This window comes from Poecilia reticulata, chromosome 14 (assembly GCF_904066995.2).
Source record: "Poecilia reticulata chromosome 14, P_reticulata-male-v2, whole genome shotgun sequence".
Classification (NCBI taxonomy): Eukaryota; Metazoa; Chordata; class Actinopteri; order Cyprinodontiformes; family Poeciliidae; genus Poecilia; species Poecilia reticulata.
Genome location: NC_088843.1, coordinates 23,229,689 through 23,250,320, shown reverse-complemented (window position 1 = coordinate 23,250,320; position 20,632 = coordinate 23,229,689). Strand labels below are relative to the sequence as shown.

At 38.6% G+C, this 20,632-nt stretch overlaps 1 protein-coding gene across 10 annotated transcripts in view; it reads right to left on the bottom strand.

The window, feature by feature from the left end:
- The window catches only part of ncam1a (neural cell adhesion molecule 1a), a 289,625-nt gene that overhangs the window by 16,145 nt on the left and 252,848 nt on the right, over window positions 1-20,632 (bottom strand). For 6 of the 10 annotated variants that reach the window (XM_008428580.3, XM_008428582.3, XM_081615779.1 and 3 more), the window contains 2 exons: window positions 15,871-15,995; window positions 14,614-14,794 (listed from right to left, as the gene is read on the bottom strand). In XM_008428580.3, coding sequence (XP_008426802.1) covers window positions 14,614-14,794; window positions 15,871-15,995 — 306 coding nt within the window. Of the gene's footprint in view, window positions 1-6,329; window positions 8,529-14,613; window positions 14,795-15,870; window positions 15,996-20,365; window positions 20,369-20,632 lie in introns of those variants that run through there. The other 4 variants (XM_081615781.1, XM_081615782.1, XM_081615783.1 and 1 more) reach the window with 2 other exon arrangements.

Below are 20,632 nucleotides of genomic sequence, written 5' to 3'. Positions count from 1 at the left end.
TGCTGAAGTCAGCGTATGGCAGGTTCTCTGTCGGTGCTGTTGCAGCAGTTGTTGCATATTTGAAGTTACAGTCAGAAGTATGGATACACAGATGGTGGTACAGGTTTTTGGAGCTTTTCTAGGAGCTTTATTGTGGACATGTACACTGGTTCTCCAGCGGTTTCCAGAACACGGCCACCTTAAACACAGAAGTCTCAAGTTGTACCATCTTTCCAACCAAAGGTTTAGGTTTACTGAACACATTCGAGCCCATTCCGAGTATTTTTAAACTCCTAACTGAAAGTGGAACAAAACAGAAATCCTGGCTAAAGAGCTTTTGGAGCAATAAAAGTAAAAAACAAAAGACATTTTCCAAATAAAGATCATGTGCTCATGTGAAAGCGGCCTCTTTTTATTTGCTAACCAGACGGAATGAAATACCATCATTTGCAAACCAAATTTAATTTGTGCAAAACAACTGTTGAGGAACACTCAAAATTACACCAAGATTTCATTTTAGCATAATTTCTCTCAAGGTATTTCCTATTGATTTAAATTGCCTCTAAAGTAGCAAGAATGTCCAAGGACTCGTGTTGAAATCAGCATTTATGCACGGCTAATGTCTTTTCATTACTCCTGCTTGTAATGTTTCCAAAATGAGATCATAATCACTAACTACATGGAGTATTAGATAAGTAAATCATTCAGCATTGCTGTACAGAGTTATAGCAAAGCTAAAAATGACTTTAATCCTGCAGTGCAGATGGACAGGCATGTGGTTCTAGGTGGACTGCGTGACGCAGTGGTAGAGCGGATCCTCACGCCGTGGTCCTTGGTTCAATTCCTGACCTTGAGGTCTTTGCTGCACGTTCCCCCCCTCTCCTCTCTCTATCTGGTGGAAGTTAATAACAGCCAGTAGTGCAAGAAACGTCTAGCATCCCAAGGCTAACTCTAATTTAAATCCCCTAACTGTGACTCTCCCCTCCTGACTGATTGGAACATCAGAAGCGTGTCTCTGCCGCGTGTTCTTACAGGTGCCAACACGCCGTTACAGACAACCTGCGTTTCTCCTCTGCTCATTGATTCATTTGCATTTTAACAGGAGCAATAAATCATGCCGCACGGTTTAGGGCTGGGGGTTTAAATGCTCACATCTGTGTGTCGGGAGAAACACTTCTGTTTGCAGGTGCCGGACCGAGGCGTCTCCCCAGGAAACTGCTGGTGGCGCGCCGAATGTGATAAATCTCAGTTCTAAAACTGAAAATCCCACACATGTCCGAGAGATCGATAAGGCCTGTCCAGCACTAACTATCACGCTTATTAACACGACTTACACCAGTGATTCATTTACATCGTATCGTCCCATGAATTATGCCACCTGATGCACACTGTGGTTATCTGTGTTTGTGTGAAGGAGAGCGGTGTGAGGTGAAACGTGGCCATGCATCTCGCAACTCGCTGCTCAGAGTGGTTTCTGCAAAGACTTTTCATGATGAATAATATTAAAAAAGAAAAACAGATGCATTGATTTTAATCTAAAACACATGTTGTTGAAAATTTCATGAAAAAGTTTTCATTTTGCAGATTTCCAGTTTTTCGTTTTGTCCATCATAACCACAATGTCTCCAAGAAAGACAAGGATTCCCACCGCTCCATTACACAACAGGTACAGATTAGTCAATTAGAAGTTATTCTTGAAAATCTATTTCAGTAGAGTCTGTATATTTCAAGATATATTCGTTCAGTTTTAATGGAAATCCAAAATTCAGATTCAAAGAAGCTTTAGAATAAGACATAAGGCTAAATTAAAAATGATTTTTTTATACAGAAATGTTAATTTACCAACACAGTAGAGGAAAAAACTGCTGACTGTTCACAGCATGATGTTTATAATAAGCATGTTAATGGAAAGTTTAATGCAACATCTGCTGCATTTCTCGTCTTGAATCAGTGAACCATGAAACTCTTTTTGCACTAAACTAAGGAGAAAAATGACTGAAAGGGTTCAAAGTCATCATTCAGAGGAGAGATTTTCCTTTAGGGAGATGATTTTATCTTCCAGATGAACATTGTACTGTGTCACATTGGCAAAAGTGCCAACCCCGGCATTAGTCACCATGGAAACACCAGCCAACTGACCTGACCGTTGTGGTCAGGTCAGAGAGCCTCCACGGAGCACGATCCAGAGGAAGAGGAGAGACATCAGAACCAGCAATGCAGATGAGACGAAGGCCGCTGTCAACCTGGACTTTCTGAATATCTCAGCAGAACCAGAGCTGAACTCCTCATGCCAGGAACTGGCTGGAGGTACTGTACAGTACAGAGATATGCTGTTATTAAAGCCACATTTCTGCATTAGAATTGTTTTGATTGCTTTGATTTGATATTTTTTTTACTATTACAGAAACATGGACTTTTATTTTTATGTTCGTATCTCTTCTCTGTTTCTCCCTGTGAAGCTCCGGCTTAATTTTATAAAAAAAAAAAAGAAAAAAAAAAGATCTACATCACAGTATGGCCACTGTGTGGCGCTGCACCGCCATTAAAACGCCATCAGCACTGGCCTGTGTTCACAGCAATGCTTACAACTGGCTTGGTTGTCTGATGAATATATCTGGAAACTCCTCATGGACCTGCAGTCTGAGTGGTTTTAAGCTTTTAACAAATGGACGCTGAAACAAGAGGTGTGGTTTGATGTCAGAATCATATTTCTCTCTTTATTCTTTTAGCTTTAGCAAGCAGAATAAATTTAAGGATATCGATTAAAACAAAGTTCCAACCACAACAGACAGTCGGATATTTTTAGTATTCGGAGTGACTCCAACTTATTGTACATTCACGTGTTCACCTACCACTTATTAATCCTGAGCCTTAAACAATAGTGACATCTAATTAATCACACAACCTGGGGAATCATGTCAGGCTGCACAAAGTTGATCTCAAATCTCTCAGCAGCAGCAGCAGCAGCAGCAGCTTTCCCTTTCCCTAGGCTGCATGCACACGTCTACTGCGTGCAGTTTGTTTAAGGTAACAGAAATATTGCAGACGTATGTGAGACGAGGAGCCTGATTAAATTCGCTCCGAGCTGATCAGCGCTGCCATTACTCAACAGACTGATGATCAACATGAGGAAGAGGAGAGGAACTCCGGGGGGTCTTAACATCTCGTTTTCCTGCCGACACGACTTAGTTGAGATTAAACGGAAGCGCAGTCGTCCCAGGCATGTCTCATTATGACCGGATGGAACACAAAATCTGATGTGCAGTTAGGTCCATAATTATTCATACCGCCTTTACAGATTGGGTAACCAATTGTAAGGAAGATCTGATTTGAATCTGTGATGGTAGATAAAGATTAGGGTGATGGCACAGAGGCCTTCCAACTTGAAACAACTAACGAGGATCATCAAAGAGAAATCGAACAAATTTCAGTTGAGAAACGAAACTGTTTTCCCCTTTATCAATAGCTGAATAATAATATCCGGATAGAGAGGGGGGTGTATGAGTAATATATCTGTTTCAAGCTAACAGTTATTGTAATAACATCCTCAGGAATCAAGTAAGGCATTTCAACTCTATGATTTAGAGATTCAAGATTTATTAGATATTTCCTCCAAATGTTGGATTTTATTGATATTCCAAGTTTTTCTTCTTAAAATATCCCTTAAAGAAGTCTTGAACCCTATTTATGCCACAGCTTTTTTTTTAACTGCTGCCAGTTTAATACTCAAAAGCAGCTTTTATTTTGACGTCTTCCATGTTTTTACAATGGATTTTATTATATTTTGGTGCATTAACCATAAATCCCAGCAGTTCAAATGCCTTTCATCCTTTTAACGGAATGATCTGATGCCGGTGGTTTTTGTATGAATCAATTTGAGCTACAGCTGAATGCATGAGCCGTTTTACATAAATAACACTCTTTACAGGAGGAATAAAAAAATCCTTACACTTATTTCAGAGTTGGTTGAGCTTTGGCATCAAGACAGTGAATCTGATGGTTGAGCTGATGCTTTACATGCTCAGTGACATTAAATATTCCATAAAAGCTAATGAGTGAACCTCTGAAATTTGCCTATTTTGAACAAATCGAGAACCGCTGACAGGCAGCTGGAACCTGCTGCTTCTTTAAGCATGCCTGTAGATTTTGTTGAATTATTTCAGCTCCAGACGGAAGCAGGACAACCCACAGAACTGATTCATTCTGCTTCTGCAACGTATCATTACCAGAACAATTTAGCTCATCTGGAAGCATCATATTGAAACAGGAGCAGCTTTAAAAAAAGCATCATGATTGACCTTTAAAGAAAACTCCAAAAATGATTCATTATCAACCATAATGCAGCCTGCACAATATCTTCTACTTGAGACAGACAAAACTATCCATATCTGTGGGATTACTAAAGGCAAATCAATGCAAAATGTTAAGCAGAACTTCATGGGATTCTAGTATTCATACATCCGATGTATTATGATTCTGCTGCTCTCTTTAGCAGCTGCTGGAGCTGCGTATAAAACAGATCTATACTGTGCAGAGAGCGTCGACTAACCTTGGACCTGAGAGCTTTTAAAAACTCAGTCTGGTTAGAACCATTAAAGAAGAGCTTTTAACGCGTCCTTCACTTACTTCCATGAAACATTACATTCGAACAGGTACCTGAAGAGTGACGACTTTTTTGTTTAATAGACTCCAGAGGTCAAGAGGGAGGTACCACATCGGACCTGCTGGCTTTCGCTTTTTCTCGTCAACAAATTTCTTTAAATCTAATTAATGTTCGTCGTGATGGACCAACACAGCGAAGACGAGGTGTGAAGTGGAAGGAAAGGGAAACATGGGTCAGCTGCAGGGTTCGATACGAGTCATGTGGGCAGATGCCCAGGGCGACATTAGTATGGGGTTAATCGATATAAACTTAGTCGTGTCTTGAACATGGTTTCTATTGCTTTCGTGCACGTGCAGCCAGTGCTGCATGCTGATGAGTGTGATGACAGGGTACATGTTTATAAGGTAATATTAGAGCAACTGGAGATTAAATAAATTCAGAATCTTTTGAAGATTAATGCACTTTTTCCACAAGTTACACTTAAGTCACAGCAACCATGTTGAAGGATGTGATCTGGTCAGATTAGGCCATTTAGAACATTTAATATAATACGGAAAAAAAGGCAACATTAAGAAAAAAAAACAGACTTCTTTAAAGTTCTGAAAGCCATGAAAGTGTTGTCTAGTGTCTGTAAATAAATTAACCTGCTTGTGTCAAATTATTTAGACAGACATTGTGTCCATCCAAACTGAAACAACTTTACTATTTAAGATATTAGCTGCTCATAACACCATACAATCCCAATTCTTAAAAATCCATATTTAAACATTGTTATGACTGTATCATAAAAACGTTCATGTAGTTAAAACCTTAATAATTTATATGTAGATGAATCTCAGTGAATTAGTTTATCATTTAAAATATAATTACAGTAATTCAACCCATAAAAAAACAAAACCGTCTTACGTACACTTAGATTATAACACACTCAGGGATATTTCTATTCCTGTACAGTTTGATGATTGATGAAAACCAAAAACTCAAGTTTGTCAGGAAATTTTAAATTAAAATCAACATGAACACACCGACACTGCATGAATTACTGCGTCAGTGCAGCGTGGCATGGAGGAGGCCAGCCTGTGGTGTTCAGGAAGAGCAGGTTGATTTAGGCCTTCAGCTCCTCTGCATTGCTGGTTCTGGAGTCTCCTGTCTGCCCCATGACATTTCGTTAGAGGGTTTAAGTCAGACCAGTTCTCTGGTCAGTGAGATCCTGGACATTAAAGCACTTATTGTTAGTCATGGCAGTGTGGTCACATGAGAAAAAGCAGCATCTCCAAAACACCTGTCGTGGTGTAAAAAAAAAAAAAAAAGTAAAGTGATCATTGTGGATCACATCCTGGTTATGTGAAGTGGCAGCAGTTAGCTTTCTTCCTTCCACTTAACTTTCTAATAAAGTGCTTAGATTAAACTCTTCTTTAGCAATGACCCTTTGTCTGAGGTCTTCTCCATAATTGTGTAAGCCAAATTTTTTTAGGAGTTCATAATATGAGCTAAAACTCAGTTTTTATGAGCCATAATCATGAAAAATACCAGAGGTAAGATTTAGAAATATATCAGTGAATTTATGTAACTTAGTTTCACTTTTTTTAGTTTAATTAGTACAATAAATAAACATTTTATCGATATTCTAGTTTATTTAGTGCAGATTTTAAATAGCAATGTTAAAGCTTCGACTACAAGGAGCCGCCCTGAACAGCATTCAGTTCCCTCAGGGGGTTTAGTCACTAAAGCCTCAGGAAGCCATGACTGTCTTGAAACAAAAAGAAAGAATTTATTTCAACCCTACAATGATTACATGGAAATACACTGATATACATTTACAAAAATGTCTCAAACAATAAAATAACTTCACATTCATGAAATCATTTTTGTAGCATTTAAACAGTTGCTGCGTTTATGTTCTCAGACAGTTTCTGTGTTTTCGGTAAAAAGAGAGAATGAACTGTCAAAATAACAGCAGGTGTGTTGTAGTTCTTGGATATTCGTTTGAAAAGAGTTATGTATACTTTGTCACAAAACATGATTATCTTTTTTTTCTCCCCCTCACAACCCTCCATTCTCTCCTTACAAGGTGGTTTACATAAGTACATTTCTGTAAATGAGCAAAATATGTGGAAAAATAAACTGCTGTCAGACACCAGCTACTTGACTGGAACCAATATTGAAAATCTGAGTTTATCTTTCGTTTTGTTGAACAGCAAGACGGTTGGAGCTTGACAGGACTCAGGCACAGGATTTGAACTCATCTCCTGTTTAACACATTCATAATGCTCAATTTGGGGGGGGGGTGGGTGGGCTGGAGAGAGGGGATTCGAAGCAGCTGCGTTGCATATTGTGGAATACTGGATCATGCCTTGTGTCAGCTTGCATGCTGTGTTCATGCCTTTATGTCGTTGTGGCATTTCTGTGGCGTGAGGTCTCTGTTCAGCAGGAAACCAAGTCCTGGAGGAAAAGAACGTCTGCTACAACGGCCGTCTCCGGTTCAGACGCTGCAGACATGTTATTTAGCAGTAGAAGGTAGTTTCTGGGTTTACCACCCCTGTTAAAATCACATTAAGGCATTATGAATGTGTTAGTGTTCAAATATATAAAACAAAGCAACAATACTGCATTGAATCAACACACCTGTAACTGGTAACACTGACAAGCATTTAAAAAATCCCTTTCCCTAAATATACTCATATACAGAGCTGTGAAAAAAAAAGTCCATCTACAGACTTCCTTTTGTTAATTTGTCATAGTTAAATGGTTCAACTCAGAGAGTAAATGTCAGATGTGCAAATATGTATAAGGAGGGACATAGTTGGATGGGACGGATGAGGGTGGGATTTATTAAACTTTGTCTTCTTCCACTCCTTTTCAAACGGCATTAGGACATTTTGTATTTTTACATTATGATCATTATGATATATAATTCTTATTTTATTATTTTTTTTGCTGTATGCTGTTTGAAATAAAGACATAATTTCATTTCAAGTCTGAATGTTAAGCAATGATTTCATTTGTAAACCAACCTGGTCCTGGTTATAAAACTGTTTTCTCTGCTCTGCTTTGCAGAATTGTTGTGACTGATTCACACTGGAGGGTTTTCAATGAGCAGCAATCTGCCATGCCAATGAATCTCATTCATATTTACCTCAGGAATTTGAAAAGACCACTTTTCAAATTTATATCTAAAAAAATACTTTTTATAGATAAAACGTGTTTTTATCTATATTTTTGAGCAATTCAGAGGTGTACTTTGGACCATTTGAGGTCACAAACACCAGACACACTCATACCTTTGGACAGTTTAGAGACAGTGAGAGAGGATGCTGGAGTACCTGGAGAGAAGCAAGCCTGCACAGGGAGAACATGGAGATTCCACTAAGAATGAACTCAGGCTGGGATTCAAACCCAGGACCTCGTAGCTGCAAGGCAGCAGTGCTACCAACTGTCCCTCCATCTATAATCAGGTCTGGGTGTGACCAGCTTTCCAAAAAGGTCACGCAGTTAGTTCATAATTTAACACTGAAAGCAATTACTGTTTAGTCAAAGATGTGTTTGATGATCTGAAACATTAAAGTGTGACAAAAAAAAGCACAACAGGAGAAATCTGTAGGGGTAGATAGTTTTTCACAGCGCTGCTCAACATGAAAACAGATGAAAAAGTGAACTGAACCATAAATTTCCCCCAAAATCTGAAAATGATGCAAGTACTGAGCACCCTGTAATAACATGAAACCAGTGGTCTTGACTCTTCATCTTTTTGTTTCCAAACTTGTGTGTGGCTGCACAAAGGTCAGAAGGCATAGAAAGCAAAGGAGCCTGAACCCAAAGATTTAAAAAGGTCCAGATTCTCCTCTTTCTCCTCGAACAAAATCAGTTTATGAGAGCCAGAGCAAAGTCAGCGCTGACAGCAGGAGAGTCGCCAGACTGCAAGACACGCACTGGCAGCCCAGGGTAGCTGGAGTTATTCGCCATCAATACACACAGGAAATATTTACAAGTTTTTTTTTTTTTTGTTTTTTTTTTAAGTGATAGTCATCAAGTGGCATTAAAAGAAAAAAAAACATAAAAGTACAAACAAAGAAAGAAGTTTGTGTTTATGGCAATGTCATGGTCCATAGGTGCCCAGAAGATTACACATGGAGACAGGGAGAGGACACGGAGAAAAGGGAAGCAGGAGATAAAGAGGGAAAACAGGGAGAGAGAGATTGAAAAATAGGTCAAAAATTCTGAAATTCAAGTCGAAAAGGCGATTTTTAAACTGAACAGAGGAATACAAAGAAGGGAACTGTAAGTCAGAGGAATAAAAAACAAAAAGAAAAGAAAAGTCTTAGTATGTTAGTAGCACAGCCAATGACTGATGTTTTATGGCAGGAATGGATGGAAGGTGATGGGATGATGACAACAAGGAAGGAATTTCAGGCAACAATCTTTGTCTGCGTTAGCATGTACGGTGGACCTTAAAGTATTCGCTGAGGTTAGAGATCACAGCCACCCATAAATATCTCAGACTTCCTGCCTCGTTTAACATTTCAAACACCAAGTATTCCTTAATATGCACCAATATGCACATAGGAAACTATTTTATGTCTTCTTTATTTCCGACTTTGGTGTTACGGCCAATCAGCAGCAAGAAAAATTAAGGTTGTTCCTGTCCTGAAAATGCTGCATTTTAAAAATTATTTTAGACATGCTCTAGGAAAATAGGTGTATTTTTTGCAAAAAAAGCCACCTTTTTTTCTGCTGCAGAGCTTTTAAATCAGTCATGATGTGAAGTTAAATGAAAACCTGAACGTGGAAAACTAATCTACTAAACTAATGTAAGTTTAGCCATTACCTCCTGATAAGTAACGGCCAATGGTGTAATGCACAACAGATGCAGGTGTAAGGTTACATCCTGCAGACACAATAACTTTTACTACCATCTTTTCAACTCATACACTAAGCAATCAATAGAAAATCATAGCTAAAGGAGAGCTTCTAATTTGTTTTCAATAAAGACATTTTTTAGTTGTCATTCAGATAAAGTATCCAACAGAAAAGAGACGTTTTGTCATGATCTCAAGATAAAAGTGTAGAAAAATGTGAGCAAGTTCCTGAGACAAGTTTCTGTTTCAAGTATCCTGATTTTATACATTTCTTTAACTTGCAAGGACAAAGAATTAAACTCTTTGGGCCGACGCATATCTGTTATGTCTGTTTTATTTCATATTATGGTCAATGCACACTTGAAAACTGCATAATTTAGCAGGAATTGGTCTTGATTATGTCTATGGATTAAACTAAAAATTATTCCAACAAATTCCAACATCAAATATTCACATTATATTGATGCTGCCTCCTGAAGCAGGAGGAATAATTTTAGATTTTCAGTTTTGACTATAGAAATTGATGTTAAAATGTGTTCATTCTTTTTTTTTTTATGCTTGAATACTAAGAAAATTATTGTTTTAATCAGAGTATCGTATCAAAATAGTCCTCGCCTAGTACTGTCCAGAGTAACTGTAATAACCATTGCTTATGATCAGCAAGCAATTTTTAGAATTTCTAGTCAAAAATTACTTTTTGAAGTTGAAACAATCAAAAAAATTAACTCGTTACCTTGAAAAGGAAGCTCTGTTTGTTTATTGAGATAGCGCTATGAACGTTTTTATTTAAACGACTTTCTCTTTAGGATTCCATGAGAAAAAAAATCAGAAAAACTGTCTAAAAGCGACTAAAAAGTTTGAATGAACCTAAATTATTTGATGTTCAGGATTCACGTTTCTTAACATTTCAGAAATACAGACTGGCAGGAAACATTTTAGTATAAACTGGATTCTGATTCTGTCATGTCTCCTTTAATTAGAGCAGAAATAGAAATCTATTGAATGAGAAAACAATGTAACCCTGACAACAGCTTACTATGAATAACTAAACAAGCAGAGAGAAGTTCAAAGAAATCTTGTTTGCACACTTCTGAAAAATTGAATTAACAAAAATGTCATCTACATCCGGCCTGTTATCAGGAAGCATTCTGGGTAGAAGCATGCACAAAGAAAAGATAAAAGTAAGGGAGCTAACCGCAGCGAAACCATTTTTTCTGCCACCATCGCACCAATGGAGAGGACGATGGACCAACATGCAAAAACCACACATCCAGTGCAGAAGCTTGGTATGAGGTTTGAGTCATGGATGGATGGATGGGTGACTGATCCATCCATGGTTTAGATCCTCAGCAGCAGTTTTACTTTAGCTTTAACATTAGCTGGGGAGATTTGGATGATTGTCAGTACTTGCTACTGTTATCTCCAAGTAAACTATTTCCACATGGTCCTGTTCTGCATTTTAATGGAAAGTTGAGTGAAAGGAAAATAGTGGGGGAGTCACCGTAATTCAAATGCTGTATTTTATCAAGTCCCATTTCAGCACAGCTGGTTAGCAGGACATTTCAGAGCTTCGAATCCTAATTTTATTACCATGGTATCAAATAAGCAAAGAGAGAGAGCAGAGTCAATCTTACAGAGAAACTGAAGGGCACAATACAAACAAACATGGCTTCCATTCCATCTCAGCACAACCACAGGTCTCCTCCGTACCATGCTGCATTGATGCAGTAATTCATGCAAAAGAATCCCTGACCAACTGCTTTGTGCAGAGCTCTTGGTCAGACATATGGACATACTTTGCACTAAGGCTCATCTTTTGTGGTTACTTGTGGATCTTTTTTATTAACCACAGGTTTTTCCTTCCGCTTAACTTTCTATTTATTTTTTATTTTTTTGCCTGAATACAGCCAGTCTTTTTAGCAATAACCTTTTGTGGCTTCTGTAGGGCGTCAGCAACTGTCTGCTGATTATATAGGCCATAAGAAAATATTTGTGTATTAAAATATTTTTAAAAATAGCTGTAAGTCAGCTATGCAGTGGAATGCTGATTTATTAATCTAACTTAATATTTAGTCTCTCTACAGAGGAGCGAGGCATTGAAAAGTAATGCTAAGATGCTAAAACTTGTTCCAGATTCAGAATTGCTTCAAATGAATGCAATATTTATATTTTTGAGTTCCCACACTAGGAGCTCATGTTCAAAACAGAAAAGAAAAAAAAAACAGTCAACAAATTGGGTCTCAACTGCACATCAACACTGCATTCGGATTGGAAGCTGAAATTGATTGTTTGTTTTCGAAGCAGCAGCTGTTTTGAGTGAGTATAACCAGGAGCAGCTGCAGGGACACGCTCAATGAAATGCAGATGTTGCATCTAAAAATAAACCTCTGTTTTCCTTCAGCTAAAACTGGTTCAGAGCAGCTTGAGGTGTAGAAAAAAGTTGGGGGAAGAATAAAAAAAACACTTCAAAAGAACAAGAATAAACTGAAATAAAACAAAAGTTAAATGGAAGTAATTAGAGGAATCAAAGAGGGAAGCGACTTGGATGAAACCCAGGCTAACTTCTGCTACGGTAGAACTAGAAGAGATCCAAACCTCCCACTGCTACATGGCAGATAATAAAACTAGGAAAAAAACGTGTTTCTTCATGTGCCATGCACAGCCAGAAAATTGCCTTTTGGGTATTTTAGTTATAAATGGCAAACGTTAATTTAAACTGGAGGAGGCACCATGCAAAAAAAAAAAAAGGTTGTAAGGGCTGCATCCCCACATAACTAGGCCACACAGCATGCATTCAGGTCAGCAACACATCCTGAAAGCTGCGGGAGCCACTAAACCGAGCAGCGAAAGCAAAGACAGAGGCAGCATGAGAGGACGTGAAACAGAGAGGATGCCGTTACGCATGGAGAGTAATGAGACCAAGTCAGGGAGGTCATCAGTGAAACAGGACATCTGCTGTGTTTTTCTTACTCTCTATGAAACATAAAGTCGATGTTTAGCACAGGTTGTCCCGTGAGTCTGCTCACTCTTCTGATTGGCTGTTGGAGGCTACAGGAATTGCCTGAATCCAATTTATGCACAACAGCCTTGCAAAAGTATTAACACCCCATTAAAACCACAACTTAATATTTGGTGTGATAAGTATTACGTTATGATTCGTGCTTTTCAAGATTTTTCATATGAAATAAAAACCTTCAGTTTGACACGCTTTAATGTTCAGGCCCCTGTCAGTCATTACTTTGCAGAACAGCGTTTTGTGTCCCTCCAGGTGGGAGTCTTTTGAGGCATCTCATTTTGTCTGACAGCACAGCTTCTCAGTTTGACTTAGGTCTGGATTTAACTAGGCCATTCTAAAATATGCAGAAGCTTATGTCCATTGCATCTCTGGCTGTATGTCTAAAGTCTTCTGCAGCCTCTAAACATTTCCAATTAATTCCGACCTGCTTCCCAGTCCCAGCAGAAAAGTAGCAAACCCAAAGCATGATGCTCACACCACCATGTCTTATTGTGGGGGTGGTGTGTACAGGCTGTCAGTTTGCTGCCACAGATAATACTGTACTTTTGTTTCATCAGCTCAAAGAAAATGTTTGAAGAAGTCTTTTGAGGATCATCAGGATGTTTTTTTGGGAAAAAGTGAGGTTGGCCCTTTGTCAACCTCACTTTTGACAAAGGTGTGCTTTGGGTCAGCAGTGGTTTGGGTCAGCAGTGGTTCTCACCCAAAAAAAACTCTCCTATGGAGTCCATTTTTGTCTTGAATCATGACCTCTGACCTTAACTGAGGTAAGATGGGCCAGAGCAGAGACCTAGATGCGACTCTGGGGCCTCCTGGATGAGTTGTTGAGGGTCCTGGACTCGGTTTGGAGGCTCAACTCTTTCTGAAAACTTTTATGGTTCTCACTGGAGTCCCAAAGCTTCAGAAATGGCTGCGTAACTTTTTCCAGACCAATCAATGCAATAAACAAACAAGCTCTCATATAAGGTAGCATGACGATTAGATCTGCTTCACGTTGTTTACTAGACTATTTTTATTTGTGTTCATGGCAACTAATAGGACATCAGACTGATTCAGTAAACTAACCTGAGAAAATCAAATAGAGAAGGAAGACATGAAAACATAGAGAATGAAAATAGAGAGAATAGAGAAATAGAAGATGATAGACAGTGTTTAATCTGTCCCACTGCTCAGGTTTAGTGCGATGGGGAGGCAGCCCAAAGTCACGAGGTTCCATTAAAACACAGTGGAGCAGAGGCTTGACCGTGACCAGGTCTGCCATGCAAAACACACTGCAGTTTTAAAACATCTGAACATTTTATCTACAATAGGTTGTACAAATATTCAGCCTCTTTTAACTTATTCAAGCCTTTACAGTACAACCACAGACTGCAAGGCAGTTGAATGGGATTTTTTACTTTGTAGATGCGCTTCAGCCTCGTCGGGTTTGTCTCCAACAGCGTTCCACATCTATGAATAAATACTTTGTCTATTCTATTGCAAAACAGTTTAAGTCCAATCAGATTTGACAGAGCTTGTTTTTTTTTTTTTTTAATCTTGCCACAGATTCAGTTAGATTCAGCTCTGGCCATTTGAAATCCTGATTATGCTTTAATCTCAACAACTCCACTGCAGCTCTCATTGTATGTTTATTTCAGGTGTAACTTAAACTATCCAAGTTTCTTTAAGGAGTCACTGCAGATGCTGACAGCTGTGTGGCAGAGGTCTGTGTTACAGCAGATCTGAAGAAACCTCTGACTGACTCCACTGCTGTCCCATGAAGAACATTATGATTGTCCATTATGATGCTATTGCTAAGCATTCTTTATTTAGAACAATTATGGAAGATCCAAAACAGCATCTTCTCACCACTCTTGCATAAAGGCCATGAAGGCAGGACTAACAGCTGGCATCACCTGGTATCAAAGTAAAAGGGGCTGAACACCAACGCATGCCAAAATCTTCAGATTTTTACCTCATTCTTCTCAAACATCAAATTTATGAACTACTTCATTTTGGCCTACCAAATAAAAATCCCAATAAACTGCGCTGATGATCCTAGATCATTCATGTCAGATCATGAGTGCAAGTCGGACCTTTAAATCCAGAGGCCCTCTGGTCACGGTGGGAGCCTGAGATGATGTCGTGTGTGGATGTCCGAGGCGGAATGATGGAAGTGGTACCTGGGACGGTGGTGGGCTCTGAAGCCGTTCTGAAGGTAGTGATGGACGGCTCGGATCGGCCCCGCTGATTCTCCGCCACCACGAGGACCTCGTAATCCGTGTTCCAGTCCAGGCCGTTCAGCATCGCGTAATTGCTGGTAGAGGGGAGGTGCGTTTCCGGTTTCCAGTCAGACATATGCTTCTGGTGGAGAGACGGGGCGTAGACAGGACAGGCGTCAGCACAGCGTAGCATAGGGAGGTGCTTATTTCAAAATGAATGCACACCTGCCACCAGTCCAATTAAAATAAAACATGTTGAAACTAGATTTCTGCATGCACTAGATTGAAATTAAGTAAGCACACTTTTTTTCGGATTTAGGTCAGTTTGGATTAACATGCACGAAGATCCCCACGCCTGTAAACAGTCTGGTAAAGTTCCGATGATAGACCAGCTTATTAAGTTTTTGATAGGTTAATTCACAACTTATTGACATATTTTTAATCACATGTCAAACTCATGCCTTCCTTGAGGCACATCATGGAAAATCTAAAGAAATGAGTCAAGATATCAAGAAGAGAAACATGGAGATTGACCATGTGAATCATCCTAGGGTAGGAGAACATCATGTTACGTTCATCTGACAGTTTTTGTGAATATCTTTGCTTCAGCTGGATTCATAATTTGACCAGGACTGTCTGGAATAAGAGATCTGCATCGACTCACTCAGAGCTTCCTGGTTAAATAAAACCTTTAATATATTTTAGTTTTACAAACTCTGAACCACAACCAGCAGCTAACATCCGCTGAGGTGGCCCAACCATTAGCTAAGCTCCTCTCAAAAAAAAATCCTCTCAGAAGCCAAATCTAGTGTTTCTGTATGAAAATGATTATTTTTTTAAATTACCATTTAACAGAACTCAGTTGTAAACAACCATTGGTTGGAAGCCAACTGGGGGATTTAGTGTTTTACTGGTAATTTTCCATTTCTCCCCAGTGAAAAATGCTCATTTAAAATCGGCAGAACCCAGTCTGGGAGCATGTGTTTGTTTCAAGACGACACAAACTGTAGCCTTAAAACAATAGCTTGGATTAAAGTGAGGCTAAATGTGTTTGTGTTGCTGTTGGCGCCTCTCCTCATGATAGAACCCAGCTGGTATCTCCTGCTTCCATTTGGCAGCAGGATGTCTCCAGGACTTTGTTATTTCTCATGTTAATCAGTGAAGAAACGGAGAAAATGCAAAGTGGCACCCTGTTACCTCCTTGCCCGGTGTACTCACAGCCTTGTATCTGATCAGGTAGCGTATAATGGGCGAGCCGCCGTCGTCCTGCTTGGTCCACTTGACCTTAGCAGAATTACTGCTCTTTACAAGTGTGACTTCTAGTATGGGAGACGTTGGTTCCCCTGCACAAGATCAGAACATTATTATTAGTTACATCAATATTTTTAGCCCAGTTTGTGTTTTAAATGCTAGGCATTTTAAGTTTACTTGCACAAACATATCTGGATTTCATTAAAAAGGGGTTCTGTGAAGGAGTTCAGAGTAGTCAGTGATTTCTTTGCATGTAAAAATGTGAATGAAGCAGATTTTTCAAAATGTATACTTTACTCTTCTTAAGTTGCTCAGGTTTATTTTTTTTGTAAGTTTGTCGTGATAGACAACTCTTCAATGTAGGAAAGACAATGAAACATTGAATTCAATTTTTAAGCTCCCTAATGGGTAAAATAAAATAGCTACTAGCTTAAGTTTGACCATGTTTACAGTCAGAGCAAATCTCTAAAAGTTTACCACCTTAAGCTGTGAGGATACTGCATTACCTCCATTACAGCCATCCTATTAAGGTGTGTTGGATGCATCAGGTGTTTCACTTACTACTAATCACTACTTCACAGAACCTAACCGAAAATAATCCAAAGTTTTCTTCTACAGTAAATGCTGAACACAATTTTGGAACCAACTTCATTTTAAATGGAACCGTTTCTTCAAATACGAGCTGTTAGAATTAGATGACTGTCAAATGTATATGCAATGTTAATTATATTGTCATACAAGCTGTCCTTTGTTTATCCTGCATGATGCTGTAACACTGTTGACACTAAAGGACCAAACTCAGAAAAAGCCTTTTTGGGATTCATTTCACAGCATTTGTTGTGTCTAACATAGGATGTTTTGTTGTGTTTTTTTTAGATAAATTCAACATTTAACATGACTGTATGTATTCATAACTGAATATTAATCCCAAATTAGGAAGCCATAGATATTTTAAGCTAAATCTGTAATACTTAACATGACATAAATGTAACTGAATGTATTTTTAATTTATGAGTTTAGGTAAATCAGAATGTCAGGAAATGGATTAGTAATCCATGACTTTTGATGCTTTGATGAGAGAAAAATGATGGAAATGAGGAGTTAATTTAGCCACTCTTCAAAACAGGAAATGCTAAAGAACACGGATTTCAAATAAAGACGTGTTTTCTCTTCATAATTCAGGAAAATGGCTCCAAGAAAACTAACTCTGTTGTAAACGACTGACCTGTAACGTCTTCCAGTTTAAAAGCAGCCGAGATGCCAGACATTCCACACATACCAAGGATCATACTGGAAGCACTTTGCTGCTATTTAGAGATTGAACTGTGAATTAGGAGCATTCATTTCTATTTAAAAGTCCTGGTTCAGGAATAGTGGCTCAGTAAGATAATCCACATACTTTAGATTTATTTAGTTACGACTGAGGTGAATTAAATTCTGTATTGTAAATAAATTTTTTTTAAAGGAATGGATGGGTAAAAGAAATATTCAGTCCTTTCCACATTTTCTGTTTTTGTGATTCTTTTTTGCAATCAAAATCACTGATTTTGTGGTGCTATTCTAGAAATATTTGCAATTCATTTCTTCACTATTTTTACTCAGTAAGCCTTTTCCATAATCTACATATAGAAGAAAAAAGATGATGAAAAACCACAAGTATTTTTATTCTTTAAAGAACTTAAGTAGCTGTACATCAAGTAAGACTGAGGCAGTAGAAGAAGTAAGAAATGCTGCCACCTGCAGGTGGGAGTTAGCAGTCGTTTGTATTTTTGACCATCTTTGCTGAGTATTTGCAATAAACTCAAAATGGCACATTAGGAATAAAAAAATGCAAGGACTTGTTGATTTTGAATGATTTTCCATGATAGTGCAACTGCAAAAAGAAAAAACAAACTGGAGGGACTGAATATTGAGATTTACACATCATAAACATTTTACCTGGGATGCCAATAATTGTTCAGTGTGCTTAGATAGTATTTAGTCAAAATAGGATTTTAAAATGTAAATCTCAGCTAAGCTGGTTTGTTTCTTGTCACTAGATGGTCGATTTAAATCTGTTTTTGATCATAGCAAAGTGAGATTTAAATAAGTCACAAAAAAAACATAATAAAAAAAAAAAAATCACTGTAGCCTAGTAACTCTGTTGGAGTGGTTTCATTCCCAAAACCCGAACCTCTCGTACCACTGCACTTGTACATGAATAGATATCATTTCTGTTCAACAAATGAGCTTGCTTTTTCCATGTGACAATTGGAAAAAAAAGAAAAAAAAAAACACCCCCAAAAAACAAAACAAAAAAACCCCCATAGCAGCTAATTCGAAGCACTTCTTGAGTCAGAAATAAACCAACATTTTGAGGCCAGAGTGAGAAATGATATAAGCGTTAGAATTGACTGTGTGTGGATCATCAGTTGAAGGACAGCATGAGGGTTTAGAAAGGCTGCTCTCTGACGGAGGTGCTGCTCTCCTCCAGGCTCCTCATTATCAGCTCCGTCCTCCTGAGTAATTTCTGCTCGGTCGCAGGATAATGAGCCTGTAGGCCTTGATTGGACATGTTATCCTATTACTTTTAATAACATTTACATAGGCTTATGGGAGAGAAGGTCAGCGCGGTTCTCGGTGCGTTTTTGTCTTGAATGTTTGCCTCTTCTCATGCGGTTTTGTGATGGTTGTGGAGATTGCGACTAAAAAAACAAAAACTCATTAGCTGTGAGCTGATTGATTATGTAAATTTCCAAAACAGATCGCACACAGCTCGAAGTTTAATTTTCCGCAAAGCGGAGGAGAGGAGGAAATGTAATTCATGCATTTATTTTAAAATGCCCTAAACAAGTTTCTCTTGCATGGATATTTAATATTCTACAGATCGGCACTAGCAGTTGAAGTTATTGAGATGAATATGCCTGACGACACTTTATTCTTTAGGTTAGAGTGCGGCAGACTACAATCCAGCAGGCTGGGGTGAGCATGACTGAGGCTGGAAATAAATTAGAAAGTGTTAGTAAAAGCAGCAGCAGTGAAGCATTCAGAGAGGTTATCCGCAAGCATCGGTCTGGATTAGGAACAAACTTTCTGAAGCTATAACACTCGGAGAGAGAAAGTGAAGCGGTTAGGATGAGAGACTCACACTGGGGGCTGGAAAATGTACAGTAGGTGCCACACAAAGAGGGCGGAGCATGTGGAGCGCCCACCACCCATCACTTCTAAATAAGACATGCCTGCAGGTGGTGGGAGTCCACATGCAGCCGGTGGCACCTTTCATCACATCCCAGCAAAACAATCAGAGACAACAGAAGTTGGAAACGTACAGAAGCAGTTCTAGGTTTTGTGTTCACAGCTCTGTCTGTTGTTGAGCATAACTGAACAAAAAGCAAAATGAAGTTAAATTTGTGTTTCCACAAAGAAGACATGACACTAAGGACGCAGACACATGCAAACAGGAAGGAGGTGCAGGGAGGAGGAAAGAGAAGAAATCTAATTTGCAGGACGCGCTCCGGAGACGCGAACATGTTGCGGTGCGTCCAATCAGTTGAGTATGAGAGTTTAAACTCGTTTACAATGAAAAGCATGGAACATTATCCTGTGGAGGATCGTGTCTAGCAGTCAGAACTACGGGTGGTACCTTGTGGGGATGCATAAGATAAATATAAATATGAGAAACATATTACTCATTAAGGCATTTTTTTGCACCCAGGAATATGAATATATAGGAAAACTAAATGGAAAACAAAAGATTAGGCAAGAGTCTGTTTCCAGTAATGGGTTTTTAAAATGTAAGGTTTTAAAAACTGCAAACTGTTTTTGTATGGTTTAAAAGGATTCTGTAAGAAAATGCTGAGATGACCAGAGCTTCAACTGGCTGATAGAAAGTAATACAGCACTGCCCCTCCTCCACCTGTTGCTGCAAACTGGTGGACAGCTGGCTAAAACTAAAAGAACTAAAACATTCATTCATTATTATTATTATTATTTATTTATTTATTTTTTAATTTTTCCAGATACTGTAACCAGTTTCCTCTTTATTCTGAAGGTGGTGTGAGTCCCACATTTAAATCCTGATTTAAATCTGTTCAGATCAGGAATCCTCCGGAAAACTGAGTCAGATCACACACATCTCAACAAACTGAAATTTAGAAGTAAAACTCAAATCATATGGATTTATTACAGATAAAATAAAAATAATTCAGACATTTATTTTTGTTAATTTGTGTTAAAACGGCTCCCAGCTAAGGAAATCTCCTTAAATTCAAATATTACATGAAACTATTTAAAAAAAATACTGAAATCTGGGCCTATCATATGTTAAATCCAGTTAGTTGGGGCTCATTCTTCAACCATGATGATGAATGATATGAAATATCTGCCGTGTGATGATTTCATGCTTAGTACTTCTATGCTAACGTTGAATGAAAAATGACAGAATGATCTAAAGTGTTTCAATCTAATTTCAAAGAAAAGTTACCTTCTGTTGATCACCGAAGACCACATCGTCAGCACCATGCAAGAGCCGCATGGCACAGTCGCATGATGCGCACGGACATGATTGGTCAAAGAAAATACGGGAGGGCCAGAGCGGGGAGAAGGGCGGGGCGGGGAGCCACATGGAAAACATACAAAACATTTTGAAATGATGAAAACGTGTCAACAAAAAAACAAAACAAATGAAAATGTTAGAGACAAAATAGCAAAACAAAACAAGAGGAGCAGATTAATCCCTGTACTGAATATT